This window comes from Pararge aegeria, chromosome 1 (assembly GCF_905163445.1).
Source record: "Pararge aegeria chromosome 1, ilParAegt1.1, whole genome shotgun sequence".
NCBI lineage: Eukaryota > Metazoa > Arthropoda > Insecta > Lepidoptera > Nymphalidae > Pararge > Pararge aegeria.
In genome coordinates this window covers 2,118,662-2,144,519 of record NC_053180.1, presented here as the reverse complement: position 1 = coordinate 2,144,519, position 25,858 = coordinate 2,118,662, and the positions used below count along the sequence as shown (strand labels likewise).

General features: G+C 35.1%; 3 protein-coding genes across 3 annotated transcripts in view; 2 read left to right on the top strand and 1 right to left on the bottom strand.

Annotated features, from left to right (window-relative positions):
* The first annotated feature begins 631 nt into the window (after positions 1-631).
* Positions 632-1,243, top strand: LOC120625773 (EKC/KEOPS complex subunit Tp53rk-like). Its single transcript, XM_039893013.1, has one exon. It carries the CDS (start codon positions 632-634, stop codon positions 1,241-1,243), a length of 612 nt encoding a protein of 203 aa, XP_039748947.1.
* A 2,588-nt stretch (positions 1,244-3,831) lies between these two features.
* On the bottom strand, positions 3,832-4,849 carry LOC120637931 (EKC/KEOPS complex subunit TP53RK). Its single transcript, XM_039910006.1, has 2 exons — positions 4,775-4,849; positions 3,832-4,625 (listed from the first exon to the last, which is right to left on the bottom strand). Exon 2 carries the CDS (start codon positions 4,592-4,594, stop codon positions 3,878-3,880), a length of 717 nt encoding a protein of 238 aa, XP_039765940.1. The 5' UTR covers positions 4,595-4,625; positions 4,775-4,849; the 3' UTR covers positions 3,832-3,877.
* Positions 4,850-5,266: 417 nt separating this feature from the next.
* LOC120624087 (coactosin-like protein) overlaps positions 5,267-25,858 on the top strand; it is a 39,950-nt gene continuing 19,358 nt past the window's right edge. Inside the window, exon 1 of the mRNA XM_039890438.1 lies at positions 5,267-5,659. Coding sequence (XP_039746372.1) covers positions 5,606-5,659 — 54 coding nt within the window. The 5' untranslated portion in view covers positions 5,267-5,605. The remainder of the gene's footprint in view (positions 5,660-25,858) is intronic.

The window sequence follows — 25,858 nt, the reverse complement described above, 5'->3', positions numbered from 1 at the left end:
GTAGCTACAGATTAATTATTGTGTCATAAATACATTTCGCTTGCAAAACGTGAACGACCCTTAATATTATAGATACCTAAGCCATTCAAATCATGTTATAAAGTCCTATAAACCCAAAATTCTAACAAATGTGTTTTAATTCTAAAAAATCGTTTGTGCACTCCAAGTCTTATTTCGCATAGGCGTACAAAAATACATACAAGAGTTTTTTTCAGGTATGAATTTTCTGTTATGACAATAATTTTATTGTAGGAAAGCTGAGTGGGAAAGAGAAAACGCACCAAGGAAAAGCAAGACTTCATAAAAGTTAGTTAACCTAAAAACACTCTTATGTTCATAGCATTAAGCTTAATTTGTAATGTTATGATTTCGGGTAAAACTATCCTGTCGCACGTAATTTTAATCCAACTGTATTGATTGAACCACACCATCAACCCTTACCTACGCAGTTGAAAATTGAGTATTGATTTCCTGTTGAGGGAAAACCATGTCTTTGTGATTGAGCACTAAAAATATGATTTAGTTTTAAAATTTAAATTCAACATTAAATTAGTATCTGTGTCTACTACTTTGTGTTTTCCACTCAAAACTCAAAGCTTCTGAAGCAAAACAAGGTTTCAAAACCACAAAAATGGGCGGACAAAAAAATCTGTACCTCTTCAGATACAAAGGAAAAAACAATGCTGCATTAACTGCTGATGCTCGAGCACGAGAAGAAAACAGATCCGGGACAGCGCCTAAAACCCTAAACCTGTTTCTAGTGGACTCCGAGAAACGCACCATTTCCTTGGAACAGTTCACGCAGGGCATTTTGTATGCAGACTTCATCGAGAACATGATAAAGAGGAACAACCCGGCTGAAATGAACATCCTGGATGTGTATGCAGATAGAGTCGGTGAACTCCTCTGTATCATGCATGAGAAGAACAGCATTCATGGTAATCTAAGTACCAGGAATGTGTTGCTGGTTGAAAAAGTTGCTGCCAACACCCAAAGCAGCAGAAAATGGCTGAACCACGCCAACATTGACTTGGTGATCTCCGATTTTGGTAACAGCTGTGCTAACGCTAGCCCTGAAGCTAAGGGACAGGATTTATTCATCCTCGAGATATCCATTAGTGAGCTACACATTAATCATCCAGATCTGTTCGGTAAAATATTTGAATCGTACAAGAGTCACAGCAGGAACAACATAACTGAAATTGTCAGCAAATATGAAGAGATAAAAATGACTCTTATGTAAAGAGGGTAATAATCGCCCAGAAAAAGAAGCAGTGGGAGTATTATTTCATGCATACTCATAGAATATATTCCGGTCTATTAATTAGAATTTTTGAAGAATCTTGTTGTTATGATAAGAAAAATATATTATCAGCATATATGAAACTGAATCAACATCATGACCATATGAACCAATGGAGTCCAATCAACTAGCTCCTTGTGACTTGCTTGATGTCTTCGGCCCACCTAGCATTCCAGTCATCACTAGGCCAAGGCGGTTCATCTGTTGCCAGTGCTGAGGCTCTCATAAAAAAAATATTGAATACTTTAAAGTTTTAACTAACATCTCAAATCCCATTATGTAGGGTAATATGTATGTGAAATGCACACTGGGATTTGATGGGTCAAATTTAAATCATCTTTAAAAAATTCTTCTTATAAATCCCATCTTGGTTTGATTCCTGCAAGAATAGTGCAATCCTTTTCCACAACAAACATTGTGATAAGGACTTCTAGATCTGTTAATTTAGTTTATTTAGATTTGTGTTTAACACAATTGACACAAATGTCAAGTTGTTAAGTTTTTATTAAAATAAAAACATTTAAGACTGTATTCTGTTGTAAACTTATGGCTTTAAAATTGCTCCACAGGGAAGGTTATGAAAATGTAAGACTTGTGTACGAACAACACAGAATTAGCACCAAATGTATGTGTAAAATACTAGTCAGTTGTTGTTAATTATTTTAAGCATTGCATTTAATTGAATAGCAAACAATTTTTTATTAAGATTTTATTAAATTCATATTATTTTAGAACTGTACCTAATGTTGATCTTATCATTATCTTAAACAGTCCGCTTTTAGGAATAGGCTGTGAAAACATTTTATCAAGTTTTTATCAAATATCTATGTGTCTATTTATTGTAACCAGTTAATGGGAATTATAGTAGAAGTACAAGCGAAAATGTTGCTTTATTTACCCCTTTCCGATCTGGTCGATTTAAACCGATGGTTAAATGAAATCATAACATCCTTAATAATAATAACTAAGATAAAGTGAGATATCGCTTTCTTTCTAGTTACTTTTAGTCAAACTTAGCGTGGTCCAACACGCACGTAACTGGTTATGTATGTTTTTAGAAAAAGAATTTGTATTTTGAAACCCAAAAATAATTTTTAATGGTTCCTTTTTCAAAAACTAGAAATTTATATATTTTTTCAAGCAATAAGTCGTTGCTTGAAGCATAATATTAGTACTAATAATATAACTAATATACCTCTATTATAGTATTAATAGAGGTAAATTAGTAAAATCGAAAATATGGTGTGAGTAACACCTTTGCAATGAGGGTTTCTCGAAAGTCACAATGTTACTGACTGACTGCTTAGTGATAGTAAGTTAAATTAAATGGCAGTATTAGATCTAGATTATAGAAAGATCTATCTATGATGATAGAGATAAAAATTATATCCCCTGACAAGGGATAAAATTTAAGAGTCCACCTGCCAGACCACGTTTACACTTGGGTATTAAAATTTTTAATTCCAAACTTGCGCAAATGTTCTGAGAGTTGATAAAACTGTAATAATATAATATATATGCAGCTGCAGGATAAAAAAAATTGTAGGCAAATTCGACGGACAAGGAACTGCCTAATTAAAGAAGATTTCTAGGCTTTGTCACACTCTATGATCGGATCGGATCGGATTATGATTATTAGACGGTGCTTTACGCCATTATACATCACATTTGAGTTTTTCTCAAAAATGTTATCATATAACGAGAATGTTTAGGTTATCATGATCATCGTTCTTAGCATATTAACTCTTTAACTAGGCATAGAGCTTTTTATGAGACAGGGTTTTAGAGAAAATATCCACTACACTCCTCTTATTTTTAAAGTCCAAGGTGGACCATTCATGAATGCCCGCCTTGGACTTCAACAATATTTTTTGGGTGTTACGGACATTAACTAGACAGACAGTTAAATATACTTTCCAAGGAATACAACATCCAACACACCCCCAATTTCCTAACCCAGGGCATGTTCCGAGGATTAAGAACAATTATTTGCTACACGGGAATAGAACCGATTATAGTTTAGATTGGTAACAGATGACAGTTTAGATTATGCTAGTGTCATATCACCACTATGTACCAATATCAAAGTATCAAGTTGATTAGTTAGGGCTTAAAAGAAGGAACCAACTAACACACACTTTCACATTTATATGTTAGCGGTTGGCCACCTGGCTTATACCTTCGCTTAAGATTCATTAATATAGAATTGCTTTAATAGTACTATTTTGCTTTATATAATAACACTTATCTAAATATTGAATGTTTTTCCAAATAGAATAATAACTTTATATTTTGTGAAATAACTTTCTGGAAATTAATATTGTAAAAGATACCCAAGCTGTATAAACCTTACCTGCTCAAGCATTTGTTCTGTATCAAGTAATTGTAGGGAGAAATTCTGCTTGATTATATGTCAAATGTAATAAGTGAAAACTAGTATTATTCTAAGTCCTATCCCCACATTCTCCAACACATATTAATAAAGGATTGTTTGTATTTTAGTGAATTTTCCCAAGTAAAAGAACAAATGAATTAACCTTATCAAATTTATTTATTAAAAGTTCTTAAATTCACTTATCCTACCATAGTTCTTTTTCTTCCTCTAGCTCTTACATCTTCGTACTTGCTAATAATTTCCTTTATATTATTCTTACTATAACTTTTATAGGCATTGAATATTCTATTAAACAGATTTGGATAGTCATTGTGTGTACTTATTAATGCTCGCTCAAGAACATATAAGTCAACACCTTTATCTTCTGCACTAGAATCAATGAAAGACAGACCAAAATCTATAAGAACCAAGTCTACATTACTATATTCCAACCATTTGGAATTTTCTTCGCTGCCAGTAGGATCTTTTTCAACAAGCAACATATTTGATGTAGTTAAATCACCATGAATTATGTTATTTTCATGCATTCTACGTATTATTTCGCCAATTTTATCCGCATACACATCTAAGGCAGTTATGTCACACTGGTTGGTTGAACTTTTTAAGTTTACAATGAAATCCTTCACTGTAATACTCTGTAGGAAATGTTGCATATAAATACGTCGTCGCTCAAAATCTACTAGATACAAAGCTGGGGTTTTAACTCCCGCTGTTTTACAACGTACTATAGATCTGGCTTCATTTTTTATTCTCTCTTTAGTGATTGATGCGTCTAAGTCAGGGTGCCTGTAATTCTTTTTAAATCTCTCCTTGATTAATGTTGGTTTTCCCAGGTAATTGCAGATGTATAACTTCGCCTCAGCGCCTTGTTTTAATATTTTTAATTCTTCACTCATTTTTTAGTTTCATAAACATACTGTAGGTAACCTAAAAAATGTTTTTAACCAAATGGTCTTTATTTAAAGTGGAAAATTTAAGGCTTTAAAATATTGTTGTTTTAACATTGATGTTCCCGTTTCATATTTAATGAACCTTAATACTCCGATTGTTTGCTATATAAAATGATAGATAGGTACCTGATTGGTGACGATGAACTGACAAGTGACAACCACAGAACAATATTACTCCAAGGAGGTGACAACTGACAAATGAGAGTTGACACCTTTAGTGACCTGATCGTATACCACTAATTATGGTTAATTTTTTTTGTTGTGAGGGTTAGAATTTGTGATTCTCGAAATAGACCCAAACGGGTGTGTGCAAATTTACCTCGTGGTAAGTGATGATGTAGTCTAGGGTGATAGCGGGATAAATACATAAATTCAAACAAATTGCTGGTATCAATACAAAATTCATATTGCAATTTGCACCCTGAGTCTAGTTCTGGGAATCAGTTCAGGCGTCAAGTTACGTTTAAAGCACAATAATAAATAATACATCAATCCTCTACTTGTTCCAAGAAGTTGTGGGTCTGAGAATCACATTAATAAATCGACTGTGAAAAGGAACGTTGCAAAAATATAACACAAAAAGTCGTAGATGAGCCGCACTTTACATGTTACAGTCCTTGTTGTTTCTCTACCAACTTTCTATACATAGTATGCTGTATGACAGCACTATTTCACTCGCTGGAGAGCAAGGGAGGCTGTGTGGGCGTTTGATATTGGCTGCACCCGTGCCGGCAGTCCGCACGACGTACGATTCGATCACAGTTTATTTTTCTAAATTCTTTAATGAAGACAGTGATTTAACATCACTATTTATAATCCAGTGCCATCCCTAAAAGACTGCAGATACGTTCAAGAACTGATAAAGTGCAATTAAAAAAATTAAAGCAATCAAAATATTTAAAAGAAAAATCTTTGAAGTGTATATTTTTTAGTGTAATTTTTTTTTTTAAAGTGAAAATGTCTGTGGAAGGTTTGGAATACGAAAACATCGTACAGAATGGGCCTAAGAAAGTAAGTTATTTTTTTTCTTTTAGTGTTTTGGGACATAACCATGTAAGAGCCGTTCAGTAAGCTATGGCTTTGCCATGTCGCGCCGTATTGATATGCGAGGGGGGGTGAAGTGGCATGCTATAGAAATGTCTGGGTGCATTTTCGTAGATATATCAATGCAGGCGTGCCTGTATACCACTAATATGATTTCCGTTCGATGAAAATCTTTGAGTTTGTCTGGAAGATGAGTAATAAACAAAGATATTTTATAGATGCTGTTGCTATTTATTGTACGATGTTTTTTAATCATTGGTTTTTATTTTTTGTTTTAAGCCAATTTGATTCTTACCAAGCAGTTTTTTTCGTACGTGATTAAGTAGAGAATTTTAGTAAACGTTCTAATTATTCCATTACTCCTGGAAAATCGTGATTGTTTATAGATTATAGTTTGTGAACTTGGGAAGGTAGTAGTTGCAGCAGTTACTGAGACAGTCAGCAAGTATCCAATTAATAGGTTTATTTCAATTAAGGCAATTTTAGCAAAATAAATATGATTATGTTTTAGTAACTGTTGTAATAATTATGATGAAACTTAATATAGAGCAATCCAATGAAACAAAACTACCTATGTACAGATATTTTTCAGAAAAGTAATTTTCGAATACCGAAAGTACCTAGGAGATTAACTCCTAATTTCGTCAAATGAACAAAAATTCGATTTGAAAGCGATTCAAAATCAAGATTTTCCCACCAAAAGCATGAGAGCGGTGAAATAATAATGAAACAGTTAGTTCCAAGAGATTTTATTAGTGAAACGGTAAAGCTGTGAACAATGGATGGCCGAGATCAGAACAAATATAATGTCCGTTACACTAGGATATTTTATCAACATTATATTACTAATAGCTAAGTATTAATTAATATTAATATTTATCTACATCATTTATCGAAATAGTTAATGATATAATTTTGCTTGAAATAAATAGGTTATTTAAAGGGTTCAAAAATAACATAAATTCTTGTATATATCTATGTAGGTATATATATATAATTTAATCTAAATGTCGGAAACTGCTCCTACGATTTTCATGAATTTAGTATGCAGTGGGGTTTCGGGGGCGATAAATCGATCTAGTTAGATTTCATTCTAAGAAAACGTCTAATAAGACGTGTTTTCAGGCAATGAAATACTGATGCAATATCATTAGAATATGAAGGTAAATTCGCCATCGTGTACAAGGTATAGCTCAGGTGGGAATACGGGCAGTCCCGAAACCAGAAGCCCAGCTGATTATTTTTTGCTTAGTTTTTCTCGGTCGGTCATCCATATAAATATACGGTAAAAAAAATAAAAAATGCGAGACATTGTCGGTACTATAAATGTATGAAAAATAAAATAGGTAGGCATGGTTTTTTTATTGCTCAGTTTTTCTTATAAATAATACAAAAACCTACGTGTATCTATTTAATATATCTAAGGACGATACAAAATTACATCGAAAACACGTAGATACTAAATTAGAAAAGTGTACTGTTATCATAAAAAGCATGAATGTTAAACACACCCACGACGGTCATGGGTCGATGAACAGCCATTTTGAATTAGCATAATGGATCTATTCTTAATTTTAAATTATATTTTAAATATAGAGTCTCGATCATTGTGTTTCTTGTACTAGAATTTTTTGGTTTTGATTCTATGTGTTCTTATGATTTGTTTATTTCTTTTTCAACAAAAAGTTACACTACAAAACTTCTCTTATTCCTATACATATGAAATGGAAACCAAGCAAATGTCCAAAATATCTAGTCTAATATTATTAAATAATATATTCTATCCTACACGATAGCTCAACATAATGCATAGAACTCTAAATAAATGTATTCTTTCACTCAGTTTCACCATATTTGTTACTTCTACCTCGTAAGTTGTCTTACTGCGATAGTATGAAAATAACTGTCCTAACGCAAGCTTTTAAGCTGAATGACACGTGGGGTGTTTTTTTTACGCCCGTCTTCCCAGAGACAGCAGATACCGAAGTACAAAATTATTTCTTAGTCATATTTCAGGGGGCTTCCAAACATCTACCGTCGCGAATAACGTTTAATACTAGCGTTCCCCCGCGTTTTTGCCCGCATATGAGATGAGATAACCTTAAAAGATATACTGTGGACAACTGTACCTTTCCTTTTTTTAGAACAGAATAGGGAACACTGTGTATAGATAACAGTTTATTTGGCATACGAAGTAAGCGGGCATGGAAAAGTCTATTTGACCATTGGGTCTATGGGCCTCATAAGAAGGCTAAGCGTTACTCAACGGACGATGGAAAAAGCTACGTTAGGAGTATCTCTACGTGATCAAATCAAAAATGAGGAGATCCGTAGAAGAACTAGAGTTACCGACATAGCTCAGCGAGACGCGAAGCTGAAGTGGCAATGGGCGGGGCACATAGCTCGGAGAACCGATGGAAGTTGGGGTTCCAAGGTGTTAGAGTGGCAACCCCGCACCGGTAAGGGCAGCGTTGGTCGACACCCAACCAGGTGGACAGACTACATCAAACGAGACGCGGGGAGCCGCTGGATACAAGCGGCCCAGAATCGTGGAACGCGCTACAAAAGTCTATGTCCAGCAGTGGACGTCAGTCGGTTGATGTGATGATGATTTTAAATAAATGCGTTTGTCACAATGTACTAAGAACATGAAATAAAGCAGTAATTATACTTCTTGTTCTATACAATACATCATTTATTTGTATAAAAATCTGTGACAGAGTGGTTGCTAGTGGCGCATGTTTTTTCTTACAAAAAACGTAGATTGTTATTTATGAATTGAGACATTGTTTGGAGAGCTTTGATTGATTCTCATTTGATTGGTTTTTTTTATTTCTTTTGTAGGTGTATTTCGTAATATCGACCAATTTATCACTCAAACAGTAGTCTGAGCTTTATTTAGTAAATGTCAGTTATTTTGTTTTTATTGACGGTAGACATATCCATAGATCTTTTTGGTTTATTTATTTATTTTAATTATTCATAAGACACACCAGCAATTAATTGTAACTACATTCATAAGAAATAAAATTATGAGTTAGAATTACAAATTCTGTCTAGTGCCATTACAATAATCAATTAAAGGTGTATACAGCATTATCTTTGTTATCTCCGGTCACAATTAAAAAAAATTAAAACTTAAATAAGTATTTAACTAAAGATTGTTAAAAATAATAATATAAATATGAATTAAGCTATTATAACAGATTGATTAGTAATATTAAATTAAAATTAATATTTATAATGAAGATAATTTTTTTTTTTTTTTATTTGCCGCAGGGAAAAGGCAAAAGCGCCGTGTAGCCATGTCTTCAGTGTTTTATATGAACATATCTTATTGGATTGTAAGGCTACCCATAGACAATTGCACTCTATTATTATTTTTTCAGACTATTTTTATATTCCCAGTTCATTTGGTTAATTCAGGTCGCAGCTGAAAAACTTAGGCTTTATTTGTATACAATTTAAAACTCGAACCTAATTATTATTTAAGTTTAGAAGTCTAATTCGGGGCATTGAACGCGTATGGTAATATATAATTGTGCAAAATTTAGGACATAATGATATAATGAATTACAATGTATTAAAACTTATGTCCGTTATCACTATACCTAGGAACCTAGGAATGTTGTCGAATACCTAGTTATTTAGGCGATGTGTACCTATACAAAAACGTTCTTAGTTGATAACAATGGTCAAAGGTAGATGTGGAGATGTATAAATAGGACTTTCCTTATATAAGGCGTTACTTATTTATCAATGAACTTATTACATACCTAAATTTGTTTAAGTAAATAATATAGCTTTTACCATTAGACTGTAATTAGTTGCTAGGTACCTAATTTAGATTAAGATGTGGGAGGACATCCGGTTCAAAAATCTGATAAAGTAATATGTTTCTTGCGATGGCTTTTATGGTTTTAGTTATTGTATAAACGATTATAAGACTATCCGTAAATTGGTAGCTACATTTTAAGTGTTAACGGGGATCTAGAAGCTGTGGGACCCAGAGTTTAGAAGACGATTTTATTTGTTAAACTTTTTATCATCTTTTATACATTAAAATCATGTTTCTGTCAGTTTCGCTTCGTTATTTTTTTAAACTGACAGTTCAAGGTCAGTTAAAGTTGCGAAATATTTACAAAATCTGTACGGAGTTTCTAAATTGATAATATCGCAATGTCACCATAAAGTAATTTATTGTTTATAGATGAATAGTTTGTTTACTAAAATTTGTACATTAATAGTTTTAAGTATTAATATTGTTAATGTAATTATACAGCAGGTAAGCCATATTATCGAGTTCATATAATGTAAATGTAGCTAATGATTTGCGGGTTTATCTTTAATCATTATGATAAGAAGCGCCGATAGTAAGAAGTGAAGTTTGATATTTTTTATCTGTGATATTAGCGCCAAGTTGGCGCTCGGCCGCGATGTCTCATGGCATAAAAAGAACAGTTTGAAGTGTTGTCTGTTCTTGAAAAACATCATTGGGGAAGACTTTGCTACTATGTATTTGAGCTACTCCTTTATGCTACTCCTCCGAGAGAAGATTACTGAAAACTTATATGTAGAAGACGCTATTTCTTTGTCAGTTGCCACCCGTGGCAATATTTCTTAATATGTTAGTATTAAAAGAAAAACTTATATTTATATGTCAATTGATTGATTTAATTCTATATTTTTATAATTGGATTATTTATTAAAACGAGCTTTGTTGGGTTGTACGCAACGATTCACTATGCTATAATTCGAAAAAGTAACGAAAAGACACAAATTGCCAGGAGATTGACAGTTAGTTTGTAACATTTGGCGCCAATTTTGCGGAACAAATATTTGACGATGATTGGAAATGGCAGAAAAAAAACATAAATTTTCATTCTTTTGTTTGTCAAAAATCTCCAACCTCGACATGATGACACTCAATTTTTTTGTATCTTAATTTTATGAATTATTCAGAAGGCCTGAACAAAAACGGTATTTTTATAATCAAGCTATCTTAAATAATTATTTTGTTATTTAATAAAAAGTCTTCAATGGTCCAATATTACATTTTCGCTATCCATTTATAAATAAGAAATCATATTTCTCAGAATGTAGGTAATAGGAGCACGTGCTCGAGTTTGAATAAAAAAAGAATAATAACTGCCATTTGTGTTTGCGTTCAGAAATTATAATGATCATCGACAACGGAGGGGCGGCGGCGCATTTCTGATTTCTTATTCCAGTTATTAAACGTAAAGCTTGGTTCACATTGCTAGTGTATATTAAAATACTATATCACGGATTAATATCCTAATTATTTAATTAGATTATTTTAGCTTCGGGTTTAATTAGATTATTTTCCTCAGTTCCATGGCTCATTTAAAATTACTTACTTTCCCCTTTTTTTTTTTCTCTGAGATTTGAAGTTAAACATTTTAAATATTTAAACACTCGCGTAAAAAAATTTAAATTCGGCGAACATTAACATTCAAAATATCATCATTATGATAACTTCAACCGATTGTCGTCCACTTCTGTCTACCTCGTAGGTATTTTGTAGGGAACTCTCGCTCTGTTGCCTGGGCCGCTAGCTTTCAGTGGCTCCCAGCGAACCGTATTGTCGTCTGTCCACCTCGTTGGGAGCCCCCAACGATGTGGACAGACGTCAACCACCGCTGCGTTGCGGGGTCGGCATTCAAGCCCCTTGGGACCCCAGCGTCCGTCAAAGTCAAAGTCAAATATTTCTTTATTCAAATAGACACATAGGCACTTTGATACGTACATTACATGTAAAATATAATATAGAAGCGAGTTGATGGCGATAACTAAATCCGTCAACTGAAAACTAAAGCTACGAGGGTTCCAAACGCGCCCTGGTCTAAGAAGAAGCCCACAACAAACTTAGCCGGTTGTTTTATTTTGTTATCACCATCTCACCATTTCCTGTTCACGGAGCTAATGTGATGAAAGCGACAGGCTCTGAAACTTGGTTTACTGGGCAATTAGATTGTTAGATATATTTGGCCATTGTCGGGTGAGAGAGTGTAAACTAAGCTTAACTATCGTCTGCTAAACTATAGACTCATAGATTTCCGTTTATAAATAAACAGTGAACCAGTTGTTCAAAGATTAGTGTGTGATTCGGGGAATGTTTGGGTATCTAATTAGGATTAAGTTTCGAGCGTCTAACGGTCTCTGGATGACTGCACATGACTGCGAAGCGGGATGACTGGCTAAATGCTTTTACATACTTGTTAGCGGTACCATATTGAGAACTTCGACACTTACGAATAAGTTTCAAGGCGGAAACACAATCTGTATGGGTGTTTAGTTTAATTCTTTAACCCTGCAGGAATAGATTGATGATACTATAATCATCAAAATTATAATAAAAAGCGGTGATAGCCTTGTGGTTAGAGCTTCGGCACCTCTTTCGGGTTAACCGAGTTCGATTCGAGCACCTCCAACTTTTTGGAGTTATGTGCGTTTTTATTTTAAGAAATTTAAAATATCAGTTGGTATAGCGAAACCTGAGAGTTCTCCATAACATTCTCAAAGGTGTGTGAAGTCTACCAATCCGCACTTGGCTAGCGTAGTGTACTACGGCCTGAACCCTCTCTTTCTGAGAGGAGACCCAGGAGAGTATTGGACTGTTCTGTATCTGACTGATCATGATGATAATGTCAACCTTATCAACCCTCTCAGAAAGAGAAGGGTCCACCACGCTGGCCAAGTGTGCAGGTTTCCACACGATGTTTTCCGTTTTCTCCATTCCATGACAGTCCATCGACTACTTTTAGAGATTCTATGATAAGTTTAAAATATTAAAATTTTCCATTAGAATAATCCACCAATCCGCACTGGGCCAGCGTGGTGTACTACGGCCTTAAACCCCCTTTTCATTGTGGGAGGAGGCCCTGTAGTGGGCCGGTAATGGGTTGATATGATGATGAGAATTATCCCTTTATTAATACAGGATAAAGCAAAGCAATAAAATATAACACAGCAAACTCTTATTCTTATCTTCCAGCGCTTAAGTATATTTATATCTATGGCATAGCTCGTTATAAACTCACGCATCAAACTGTTTGAAATTTTAATTCGGTGAATTTAATAATTCGCTTCTTCAATCTTCTTGACACTTCACTACGATCTTTTACTGTTTTTTTCCATTCCGCTATTTTTATAATTTTCTATATAACCTTCCTATTTCGTCTGAGTTCCTGTCATTACACGCTTTATATTAGCTTCACTTGTATGTTTGTAACCGACTTCTTTGGACGCTTTTTTGACCCACTTTAAACGGTCAGATTTCGTTCAAACTTTGTAGACATATCGAGGACCGATGACAATACACTAATTTGAGAAGATTATTCCAATTTTCAATATAAAAAATAAAATTTTTATTAGCTATGTTGGTATGTTTGTAACAGACTCCTTTTGACTTGATTTTGACCCTCCTCAAACGGTCTGATTTCGTTCAAACTTTGAAGATATATCGAGGAACGATGACAATATACTAATTTGATAAGATTATTTTGAATTCCCACTCAACTGACGTAATTAGGTGACCCACAGCAACTTATATCTACCACAGATTATGCATAATTTTCGCCAGTCTGAACTAAGATTCCTTTTTTAAATTAACGTACGTACAGGCAAAGGCAATTTGCTGACATATAGTTATCGAAATAAATACAGGGCATATTGTGGATTTTCTGATACATCTGTTGTGAAAACAACTGTGTCACGAACCCCCGATATACTTTATTAAAGTTGACCTCCACTGCTTTGTGCAAACTTGGGTCCGCTAAGGTCAGCATATTATAACCTTTTCGGTTCGTTTTCAATAATCAAGTTTTTATCCGGTAGTTTTACCAATTTGGGGTCAAGCGCACTCTGCAACTTGAGTCTCGCGTCGACGGGCTTCATTACTCTGATATTTAAAACTAGCGTCCCTCCTAAGTCAAACCTTAGAGGATAGTCATATGCTGTCGAAGACTTTTATTAGAACTTTTTAAGAGGACCAACTTTGTGATACAAGATTTTATCAAAACTTTATTTGGCGTCGTTGGGTGGATCGAAACTAAAACGTTTCCTACTAGATGACGCTACAGTCGCTATAAGACTGATGTGAAAGGCATATACTTAAGTCGGCATCGACGGTAGGAGAGCCGTAGCTTATTTATTTATTTATTTAAGGGACAATCAACAGGTTACAACAACAACTCTTAAGAACTAAACAAAAAATGAAAAAAACATATAAATGTAATATTGTAGACCCACTTAAAGACTGCCACAACTTGCGAATACTTAATAGCTTGATTGGTGAAAGCACTCAGGGTGCGATTGCCCGAGAGGCGCAGGTTCAAATCCTGTCGGTTCCGAAAATTTTTATATGCATTTTAAATTTATAAAATTTATTTGGCGTGGTGGCCGGTGGGAGGCTTTGGCCGTGGCTTGTTACTACACTACCGACAAAGTCGTGAAGCGGCACGTTTCGCGAAGCGATTTAGTGTTCCGGTGCGATTTCGCGTAAAAACCGATTAAGGATTAGTATGACTACCATACTCCGTAACATGATTGCCCGTTACCATCTTAGACTGCATGATCACTTACCACCAAATGAGATTGCTGTCAATGGCTAACTTGTAGTTGAATATAAAAAAGGTTTTGAAACATTCTTCATTGATGCTATGCTTTTATTGGTTTTAGCGTGATGGTATATGGGCCATGGCCTTCCTCGAGAAATGGGCAAAGCAACACTGAAAGAATTTTTCAAATCGGACCAATAGTTACTCAGATCATCGCGTTCAAATAAACTAAATACTATAAACTGTCCAGCTTTATATATTAGTATAAGATATAAGATAAGATTGATTCATTTATTAAAACGCTATAATGTATGCTTATAAACGGCTTCTTTGGTTTAGCTGTTAGCGTGTTTGTCTGGATATTACAAGACCCTTTCGATCCACGGTTATGGCAATGAATTGGATATTCCTATCAAGGAATTCTTAGTATCAGCCCGCAATGAAAATTTTCGCGTTTTCACCCCCATGAATTGTAGACAACGTAAAGCTGTCTGTCCTGCGCAGATCTCTCTCCGGTCATGTCCGAGTTGCCGTCCCATCGGACTAGATCGGACGGCAGCTCCAACATCGGAGAGTTAGGGAATGCAGAATGCATATGTATTTTTTCCACATTCACACATATGTATATACAGTGGCGTACATAGAGGGTATGCACAGGGTATGCAGATGATATAAAATGAAGAAAATATACAATACGTTATAAATAAATATGACGGCAGAGTGGCGCAGTGGGCAGCGACCCTGCTTTCTGAGTCTAAGGTCGTGGGTTCGATTCCCACAACTGGAAAATGTTTGTGTGATGAACATGAATGTTTTTCAGTGTCTGGGTGTTTATTTGTATATTATAAGTATTTATGTGTATTATATTCATATAAAAATATTCATCAGCTATCTCAGTACCCATAACACAAGCTACGCTTACTTTGGGGCAAGATGGCGATGTGTGTATTGTCGTAGTATATTTATTTATTTAAAAAAAAAAAAATTACGTTATTAACGTTCATTTTTCTATCTTGTGAGAGTTGAAAGCTGAGTCTGATGCGTCCAACTAACTTAACCTTCTCATTTCAGAAATTTATTAATTGTATAGTAACCTCGCTGCAATAGATGGGTTATATTGTTCTAGTTTAAATTTACCCAATTGGTTGGTTGACTTGGTGATTTCTACGCGGCGTACCAGAAAGCATAATTGCTTAGTGGCACATCTTTGTCTATAGGGTGATAACTAGCCACAACCGAAGCCGCCCTAGTTGGGGGAAAATACATCATTAAGTGCTCAAGTCCCAAGAGCTGGGCACAGGTTTCCGTTTATACAATAATGACAATAATGAGCTTAACATAGATCCTTCCACGCTTCTCCAATGCGGGTTGGCGGGCTTCAAGTATTAACTATCATGTAAGTCCAATATACAGGCACTGGGCTTTCATTAAGAGCCCAATAACGTTTCTTAGACCGATCCGGGGATCGAACCTCGGACCTAGATACGCAATCGAATACGTTGAATTGTTGTAGACATGTCTATTAGGTCTAGGTGAGCATAAAAACATTAATTAATACAGAATGAATCTGAGCAATTCCCATTTCTCACAGCCAATAAGGCAATATGGCAGCTTTCACGCGGTCGGCGTTCGCTACTTATAATTAACTCGTGACTAAGCAATTGTGATGCATTTTCAAGGGGCCCTGATTGTCTATGTCACAATCTTAGCACACTCGTTACTGTGATTTTTGACGTCAATATTGAAGGTAATGTGATCAAATGAGTTGTTTATTGTTTCATTATAAACTAGCTGTCTTGACAAACTCTGATATGTCCAAATTTTATATTTTTAATTTTTTCCCAGATTAGCGGCCACGCATAAAACGTTTATTAATCAATAAATGTAACAATACAAATTTGACAAATTTTGAAAAAAATAACTATGATATTCGAAAGTATGTATATAGTATAGATACCTATCCAAAAAATATCTTAGTTTTACAAAAATTATAAGTTTTATACAAATGCAATAATATTGAAAACAAATATTTTTCGCGAAAACGCTCGCCCGTCGTCATGGTGGTACCTACTAGTGACTTCATAGCTAAATTAGAGCTTTAATAATTCCTTGTTACAAGTCGTTAAAGATTTTGGTTTTGATAACCAAAAACATATTAAAATTTTTCGTTATAGCTAATTTATATAAGAGTCAGGTATATGGTTCCACAGATACGGGTTTAGACCAACTAAATACCAGTATTTGCAACGCTCTGAAATGTTATTATAACTGTTTTTTTTCAAATAATTTATTTATTTAAAAAACATATTTTTCTAGGGAAATAATAATTACAAACTAAAATTAATATTTACGATAAATATAAGCCGTCTAACTGTTCACTAATGGTACCCAAAATGCTGGCGCTATTGCCTCTTTGAATTGCTAGACTTAGCCGTTGGGCGAAATAAGCGCCAGCTCTTTTAATCCTACCACGGGAACCATTCAAGAGATCGGTATAGGAAGTTCCTGTCCTTTTCCAAAACATAGGTGACATGCTTACCAAATTTCTGCTGCCCATGCCTTAGCTCGTAAGCAATAATCAATTTTTCCTCGGGAACTACTTAAGGAATCGAGATAAAAGGCACATGCGTGCCAAATTTCATCCAAATTCGTTCAGCCGTTTTTGCGTGATGAAGTAACAAACATCCACACGTTATAATATTGTAGGATAGTAAGATAGTATGGAGTATATATATATATACATACTCGTATATCTGTCAACAAAAAAGCTCGTACCCAAGCCAACAAGGCTGTTTTCAGTTTGTCTGTGGCGTGATGCGTTAAGAACCCGGAAGTACTTTGCCACATGTGCTCCACAAAGCCTCTTTTGTTCGGAGATCCATCTCGGCTCGGAGCGATGACCTCTGATATCGAGAAAGGGGCTTCAAATATTGAAAAAATGCAGTATATCTGAAAAATAGTGCGACGGTGTGAGAGAATATTTCAGAAATTAGCTCTAAAAGTGAGATGTGAGAATGATGCGCAAAACGAAGATCTATTGAAGATTTAAACTTATTAATGAAACTTTTATCTTTTAACTCTTTACTTTATTAGTTCTGTATAATACCAGAAATTATTACCCAATTGGTTGCACAGCCGTGGCCGGTTTTATTTTTTCAACATTCTGTCGGAAAGTTCTGAAAATAGAGCTCGTCCGGTTAAGTACTACCGCCAGGGCAGCACGTTGCAGGATGTTTTCCTTGCATACGCTTAAGTGACCTATGTATAGGCGATGACTTTTCACTTGGGTACGATCAGGTCGTCCTTAAACTAATGTAACAAAAAACACTTAAGAAAATTGTGTCTCACATAATTTTTATTCACCTTAATGCCAACTATGGTGTTATATTATTCAAACCCCTTTCGAAATAAGCAGGATTTTTATCCTTCCTGCTCATGGTCTCTGTACGACGATGCTGGAATTAAATAGAACTTTTTATCGCATAAATATTTTTACATGACATAACATAAACCCTTATTGTAGTATCTAAATTACTGTGGTTTTGGTGCGATGAATAATACAAAGAAATTAAAGAGTGCATGTCATTTAAAAATCGAAACTCATTCCCCTGGCAAATTGCCCAGACGCATGCACTCTGAAGTTCGAGGTCACAAGATTCTATATTTGAACTTACCCGCCTCACATATTATTTCTATAAGCGTACTACCCTCAGTTAGTTTAATATTTGTGTTGTTGCTTACCAACTTGGCGCATTGATTTTGACAGCTACACAGAACTACTTACCACATAAGTAATGTCTTGACGAGTAGGATTTTAGGTTTAACTGATGTTTTAATATTCTTTCTATATACCTACTTAATAAAGCTAAAAAAAAGTGTTTTTAGTTTGTTTATACGTTTTTGAAAAATCTTAGGAGTCGATCGATGAATGCGGGTAACGCGACGAGGTGGATCGGCGTACATTGCTTAAAATAGTTATACATATATTAATAAGGGCATTTTGATATTCGGCATCTTAGTTTAAATTAAAAAAAGAGGTGCGTGCTGGGATTCGAACGCGGCCCACCGAAAGTGAAGCCACATCCTAACCACTGGGTTATTACCGCTTCAATCATAAATCATTATAACCACAAAATAATTATAGACGATACCTTATAATTAAGTAATTATGTATTTTGCATTCTTATTTATCATACAACTTGGTTGCCGTGCGCAACCATTTTAACACTTTCAATTTTTCGTGACCAACGTAATCAGCATTGGCGATCAGTTTTTATTACACTCAAGTAAGTAATTTCTCTTTTTGTAAGACGCACTTTTTATTTCGAGAGCAATCTGTGTACTCAACCGACCATGTTAAACTTTATAACGATTATTAAACTAATATACTTACTATCTTAACAAAATAGCTGTGTTTTATGTTTTCGTCGACCTCCAACTCCAACAACCTGGGGGGTTCAATCCTCGCAGAGTTTATCATATATATCATATATCACTATATATATATATATATATATATCATATATCACTTCAACACATGAAAAACAACATGAGGAAACCTCATGTTGTTTTTCATTTTGTAGGTCATCATCATCATATCAACCGATAGACGTCCACTGCTGGACATAGGTCTTTCGTAGGGAGTTCCAAATTCCAAGGTTTTGTGCAGCTTGAATCCAGCAGCTACCTGCGACGCGCCTAATGTCGTCCGTCCACCTCGTCGGGGGTCGACCAACGCAGCGTTTACCAGTGCGGGTCCCAGCACCTCGGGACCCCAACGTCCATCTCTCCTCCGAACCGTGTGCCCCATTGCCACTTCAGCTTAGCGACTCGTTGAGCTATGTCGGTAACTCTGGTCGCTTGGTCTACGGATCGCCACATTTCTGATTTGATCACGTAGAGATACTCCGAGCATAGCACTCTCCATCGCCCGCTGAGTGACTCTGAGCCTTCTTATGAGTCCCATAGTTAGCGAACATGTTTCGGAGCCATAGGTCATCACTGGGTAAACGCACTGTTCGAAGACTTTGGTCTTCAAACTTCAAAGGCGTGTAAAGTCTTACTAATCCTTACTTGGCCGTTTTGTACTTATTCCTTACGGGCTAAACCCTCCTCAGTCTCAGAGGAGACCCGGCCTTGTAGTAGGCCGGTAAAGAGCTGATAATGATATTGAAGAAAAAATAACTTAGTTAAAGAAGAAATAATAACGAAATATATCTTTAAGTGATTCACAATCCGACCGTTATACCTACTCACCTTAGTACAATATTTGATAAGAAACTCCAACAGATTATAATATTCTGTTGTCAATATTTTATTGCTTTAGTACATACTATATTATGGTGCCCGCATTCTTTGTCCGCTTTTATTACGGTTTTTACAAGCCCGTGGTAGCCGTTTGTTTTCCTGGGATAAAAGTCTATGTTACTCTCCGTCCTTTTAACTTACTCTATGCCAAAATTATGGTTTAAGATCTTCATTTCTCATTAGAATGACATAAAATCGATTAGTAGAGAAAACTAAACTTAAAACTATAACATGTTGCGAGCGTACACTAGAAGGTACATAAAATTAGTTTAAAGGAAATTGCATACAATTCTACAATAAACTACCGATCGTCTTATTGAAAAGTCCTATTATAGTATAAAGGACTACGTAATCGATTTTTATCGATTTTAGCTTGGGTGTGTTGTGATTTTAAATTTTCATAAATACCTTTTTGACAAGTTGATTATAAAATTGTGCAAAAAAAGACAAATGATTACTAAGTATACCTATTTATTACAAAGAAATCCGATTTTTATACATTTTTATCTTTCTCGAAATATCTATGCTAGGTATTTTCGAAGCCGTAAATTTTCGCGGTAATCTTAGTAAAATGCATTATGATAAGGTAATTATAAGTAGGTTTACTGGTTATTTACCAGTAAACCTACTACTATTGTAAATCTCTATTTAATATCTATACATATTAACAAATAAAATTAAATTGTCTGTCTGTTAACTTTGAAATAACTAAGCCTTATAAAAGGATTATTAAGCTTAATTTACTATAGTCCTTATTTTACGGCTTATGTTTTAGTTTTGTGGCCTGCCGGCTTCTCTGTAGAATCTGCCTTCCGAACCGGTGGTGGAGTCACTCAAAACAGACAGACTTGAAGTTTTTAAAGTCGTTAGGTTTAATTAAAATAATTGAATTTTTAATTCTTAAATTTAAATTTGAATAAGTTTCTTATTGATATGCGATGGTCTCCACTGGTTTTTTTTTTATATCTACTTAAACTAGTTTATATGAAGAAGGTACTATTTCTTTTGAACTGGCCATTTAGTCAGCGCACGCAGATGAAACCGACCTTCTTATTGGATAGAAGCAGGATAAGAAGGTCGGTTATTTACGTCTATAGAAAGGTAGTTTTATTTACTTACGTCTATAATTTGCGAGCGAAATCAACATTGAGAGCGGAATTTTTTCACGTTTTGGAAAAAGAACGGGCAGCGTCCTCTGTGCTACTTCTAGCATGTACTTCGATCACCAACCCGTCTGCCCAGCTTGCTGATTATGGAGATACCATCCTGTTGGGATCATCCATTGATACCAGCCATGGACTGTTTACGGGTTATTGATAATGATAATGAATCTGTCAGATTGATTTCTCAGTTTGGTTATCCATTGATTACCTGTTGCCCGCAACTTCGTCCGCGTTAACTGCGGTTATTTACAAAGTTTCAAGACTTTCCGCGGATTTTTCGTAGTTTATTATTAAATAGTACATTAGGTTACTTAATTGCAAGAAAAAAAATATAAAGAATATAACGAATCTAACTATAAAAAGTCGTCAATATTGGTCCAGTAGTTTCGGAGCCTATTGGGCACAAACAATAAAGAAAATCTTTCCTCATTTTGATATTAGTAATTAATATTATAGATTGACAGAGTAATTTGACCTAAGTCCATTTGAATAATTACCAGTCGTAGTATTTTAAAGATTTACTTCCGTTGCTGTGCGAAAGAACAAAACAAACACAGTTTATTATATTAACCAATAGGTATATCCCAGCCGCCAAGTCGTTAGGTCAATATTCGACAGATTAAAAATAATCATGACGTGAACTTGCGCGAGTTGAACGCACGGCTTTATTTAGATGTGTTTTGCTGGAATAAGCAACACGGTCCATACCCCAAAGAAGTCCTACGCAACGTTCGTCTACGCCAAATTACAGGACCACGGGGTCAAAATTTTACCTACAATTTCATAAACTTCACAAAAATGTAAAAAATATGAATGCACGACTCTTTATGTTTATAGTTTTAATGTAAGTTATTTTGATTAATGTTTTTGATTGAAGAAGTAAATAATTTTGGTTTTTGTCGTTGTAAACCAAAGAAGAAGATAGTAGTACAATAATATTATTGTATTTAAATTTTAATAAACAACTCTTAATGTTTTTTGCCGACTTATAAATCTTGAAATGGCATATATTACTGTTCCGACAAAGATTATATGGTAATTGAGAAACCGTGTAGGTGGCGTTAGTTAGGAAAACAGTTACCAGTTCCCATTTCCCAGTTAGTTTTCATTAAGTAAGTTAGGTAATAATATTCATCTCGCAATGATTTGGTATAAAAATAACTTCAAAACATCAAGTAACTTTAATTAAGGACGCTGTCTTCTCTTATAGCGTGCTATTTGAATGTTTTGACGAAAAGGGGGACTTGGAGAAGTGGGGGGGGGGGGGGGGGTCCTAAACACCCGCGTTTCCTTTCATTCGGTGGCAGACGACGTATTGCTTGTAAATGTTATTAAGATTTGAATTGGATCTAAATGTAAGCGGAGGGGGCTCGTGGTGATAAAATCCTACGTATTTACATGTTTTCTCGTTCAGTTGGGCTAGCATGCATGCCACGAGATAATAATTTTCTATTCAATAGACGAGATAGTTTTTTTTTAAAGCCACTGGGGAATCCATTTGACGGCCGACTGGCGCAGTGGGCAGCGACCCTGCTTTCTGAGGCCAAGGCCATGGGTTCGATTCCCACAACTAGACAACTAGACAACTGGACAATGTTTTTGTAATGAACATGAATGTTTTTCAGTGTCTTGGAGTTTATCTATATATTATAAGTATTTATGGAAATTATTCTTAAAATTATTCATCAGTTATCTTAGTACCCACAAGCTACGCTTACGCTTAGTATATTTATTTATTTATTTACGCATCCCATCGGACAGGTGGGTATGTGGGACTAAACTAAACCCCAATGGCGTTTACGAATGTCATGGCGTCCCAGCGCTAACATTATACTCTGTATAGACGTGATAGCAGGTAGGCATACTTTTCTCGTGGTGCGCATGCTAGCCCCACTGGTCTCCACTGCTGCAGCTAAGAGTGTAAGAGTCTAGCAGCTTAAGTAGGGGTATAACAATAATAAAAGGAGACGTTGACTTTACATTGAATAAATAATTGTTAACAATGTACTTAACAATTATTCATTGTAAAGTCAATAATTTACTTAACAATTATTCATTGTAAAGTCAACATCTGAGGATGCTCCGATTTCGGACCGAATCGTGCGCAGTTCAATCCTTATATTCCCCACCAAACAGATCTTCGGCAATGTAGGGTACATTGCCGTAACAAGTACTCGTAATTATATATTACACCATACAGATTCTCCTACTTTTCGCAAAGTACAGCAAATTAAGCTTAATTTTCATAATAAATCATGGATTTCCGCAAAGTAACGCCTGCTTCTGTCCAATATACGTCTAGACATTACGGTCTATATCGTTCCTTGTTGTTCAAATAAACTAACACTCGTAGTAGGTACTTAATGTACAAAAACGGTAATTAATAATTTAACATGAATTCCCAAAATGCATTATCCGTAATGTATTTTGCGTGTTACGAGACATGAAAACAGGAAAATGTTAAATATTGACTTCGAATGCATAGCGATCTACTCATTCAATTTCAATTTCAATTTATTTCATGATGTTACCTTTATAATACAATATTTAAAATAAATTTAATTATATAATGTAACGTATGTACACCCAGTTTGGGCGCAGCCATTTCTTATTCTTATTACATTCATCATCGTCATAGACGGCCGATTTTTTCTGAGTCCATGGCCGTGGGCTCGATTCCCACAACCGGAAAATGTTTGTGCGATGAACATTTGAATGTTTTTCAGTGTCTGGGTGTTTATCTGTATATTATAAGTATTTATGAGTGTTATTCATTCGGTTCTTCAAAGCGGTTAAAGCCCAGTAGGACAGGTAGGACTTCGACTTTAATATGGGGGGGGGGGAGGGGGGGGTGTCCGAATCCCAGCACGCACCTATAACTTTTCTAAGTTATGTGCGTTTTAAGCAATTAAAATATTACTTGCGTAAACGGTAAAGGGAAACATTGTGAGGAAACATGCGTACTTGAGTGTTATTCATAATATTCTCAAAGGTGTGTGAAGTCCACCAATCCGCACAGGGCCAGCATGGTGGAATACGGCCTTAACCCCTTCTCATTGTGGGAGGAGACCCGTGCTCTGTAGTGGGCCGGTAATCGGTTGATATGATGATGTCAACATCTCTTATATGTTTTAAGTCTGTAACATAAACTTTACTTAATTTTAATTATTAGATAATTATTGATCATTGCAGTTTTTTTTTTAATTTCATTTTTTACATTATTATTTATAAAACTTAAAAATGTATGACGTTCATAAGTGCTGTAACTATAGCCGAAATTGAATAAAGATTTGATTTATTGATTGATTGATGTTGGTCGAAGCTTTTCGCGAGAAGACCATTGACTGAAATGACCCGTTTATTATTACACATATATTGTTTGGATATTATTTCCACTTGTGCGGCAATGCTCTGAGAGTTGATAAAGCTGTCGAAGAAGATACATTTTTATCCTTTCCCCGGGGAGATAATTGTCTCCTGCCCATGCTAGCCGTGCTCATGCGAGTCCATGGGATACCAGGTGAAAGTGCATATTCTGATTTGCACCATTACGTAGGTACGTAATGGTGCAAATCAGAATATGCACTTTGCACCCACTATTACAAACTATGTTACGTAAAATTGGTCTTTCTTCTGGTAAGTAGCAGTGGCGTGCATTGGGTTTCTTACCAGGGTATGCAGACACCAGGAAAATTGTATAAAACGGCACGAATTCTCCTCCTATTCCAGTAATATATCAATGTAAGGGTATGCAGTGCTTTTGTGCATGTATGGAGTGCACGCCACGGGTAAGTAATTCGATATATCGTGTAGGTTTCGAAAACAATTTGTATATGTTGCCAAGTGGGTCGCGACACGTGGCTTGTTCTAAATACGTGGTTGTATCACTATTTAAACGGTGGTGACTGGAGGAATTAGTAAATTACCTGACTACGTTGCTATGAAATCTAAGCAAAAATTTTTTTAATTTATTTTTTAAATGGCTAATAGGGGCACTGGATAATATTCATAGTAACTATGTAATTAAATATTGTCTCTGATCTATGCAACAGATTGAAAACATATTGATAATACTTAAAAATTAAAGTGAGATTACGTAATTTTTTCTATCGATAAAATTTCATATTTTTATGTTTTCGCTCTATCTGGGCTGTTGGAAATATGATGTGGGATGTGGAAGTATGATGATAATAAATATGATTTTTATATGTTTTTTTTTTGGGTAAATCAAACTTGACGCACTACTGTAAAAATCAAATCAAAAAGTTGCGAGTCTGCTTTATACCCCCTCTTAATTTGCTATACCTACTTCGCGATTGCAGGAGAATCTGTAGTGTGGAATTTATAATTTCTTCAATCCTTACACTCCACACCAAACAGATCTTCGGCAATGTACCCTGTACGCACGTTTCGCTCCGAAACCGGAGCATCCTCAGGAGATGTTGACTTTACAATGAATAATTGTTAAGAACTTAACTATCAATTAAGCTTAATTTTCATGATATATCATGGAATTCCGCAATGTAACGCCTGCTTCTATCCAACACCGACTACGTTATTTCGATGGTGAGTTCGAATTTGATTACCGGACATTAAAATGTGTGGCATTTTTATTTATTACTCTACAAGTTATACCTTTATCTCGATTATCAGCAAAGCTAGAATAGACAGAAGACATTTACTTCATCTGAGAGGGACAAAATGTATACTATAACCTACTATTTTACTGACTTAGCAATTGTTCATTGTGAAGTCAACATCTCCTGAGCACGCTCCGGTGTCGGATCGAAACGTGCTTAGGGAGTACGCAGTGGTAGATGTTTTGTGTACCTAAAATAAACCCCATATTTTAGGTAACGTTTAATCGTTTTAGTTCTAATTACAGCATGACACATTTTAAACTCAAACATGAAACTATTTTAACTTTGAATTAACTTTAATATTTTTCTTCTTCAATGGTACCTTGACGCTTCTATCGACCACAGATTATCCATAACATTGCCCAGTCTGAACGAAGATACCTTTTCTTTTAAATTTAACGTACACACCAAGGTGTATTTGCTAACAGATATAAATATTGAAGAAATTATACATTACATATGCACCGTACAGAT

Coding starts and splice junctions, on each gene's coding strand:
- LOC120625773 (XM_039893013.1), top strand. CDS start 632: ATGGGCGGACAAAAAAATCTGTACCTCTTCAGATACAAAGGAAAAAAC.
- LOC120637931 (XM_039910006.1), bottom strand. CDS start 4,594: ATGAGTGAAGAATTAAAAATATTAAAACAAGGCGCTGAGGCGAAGTTA.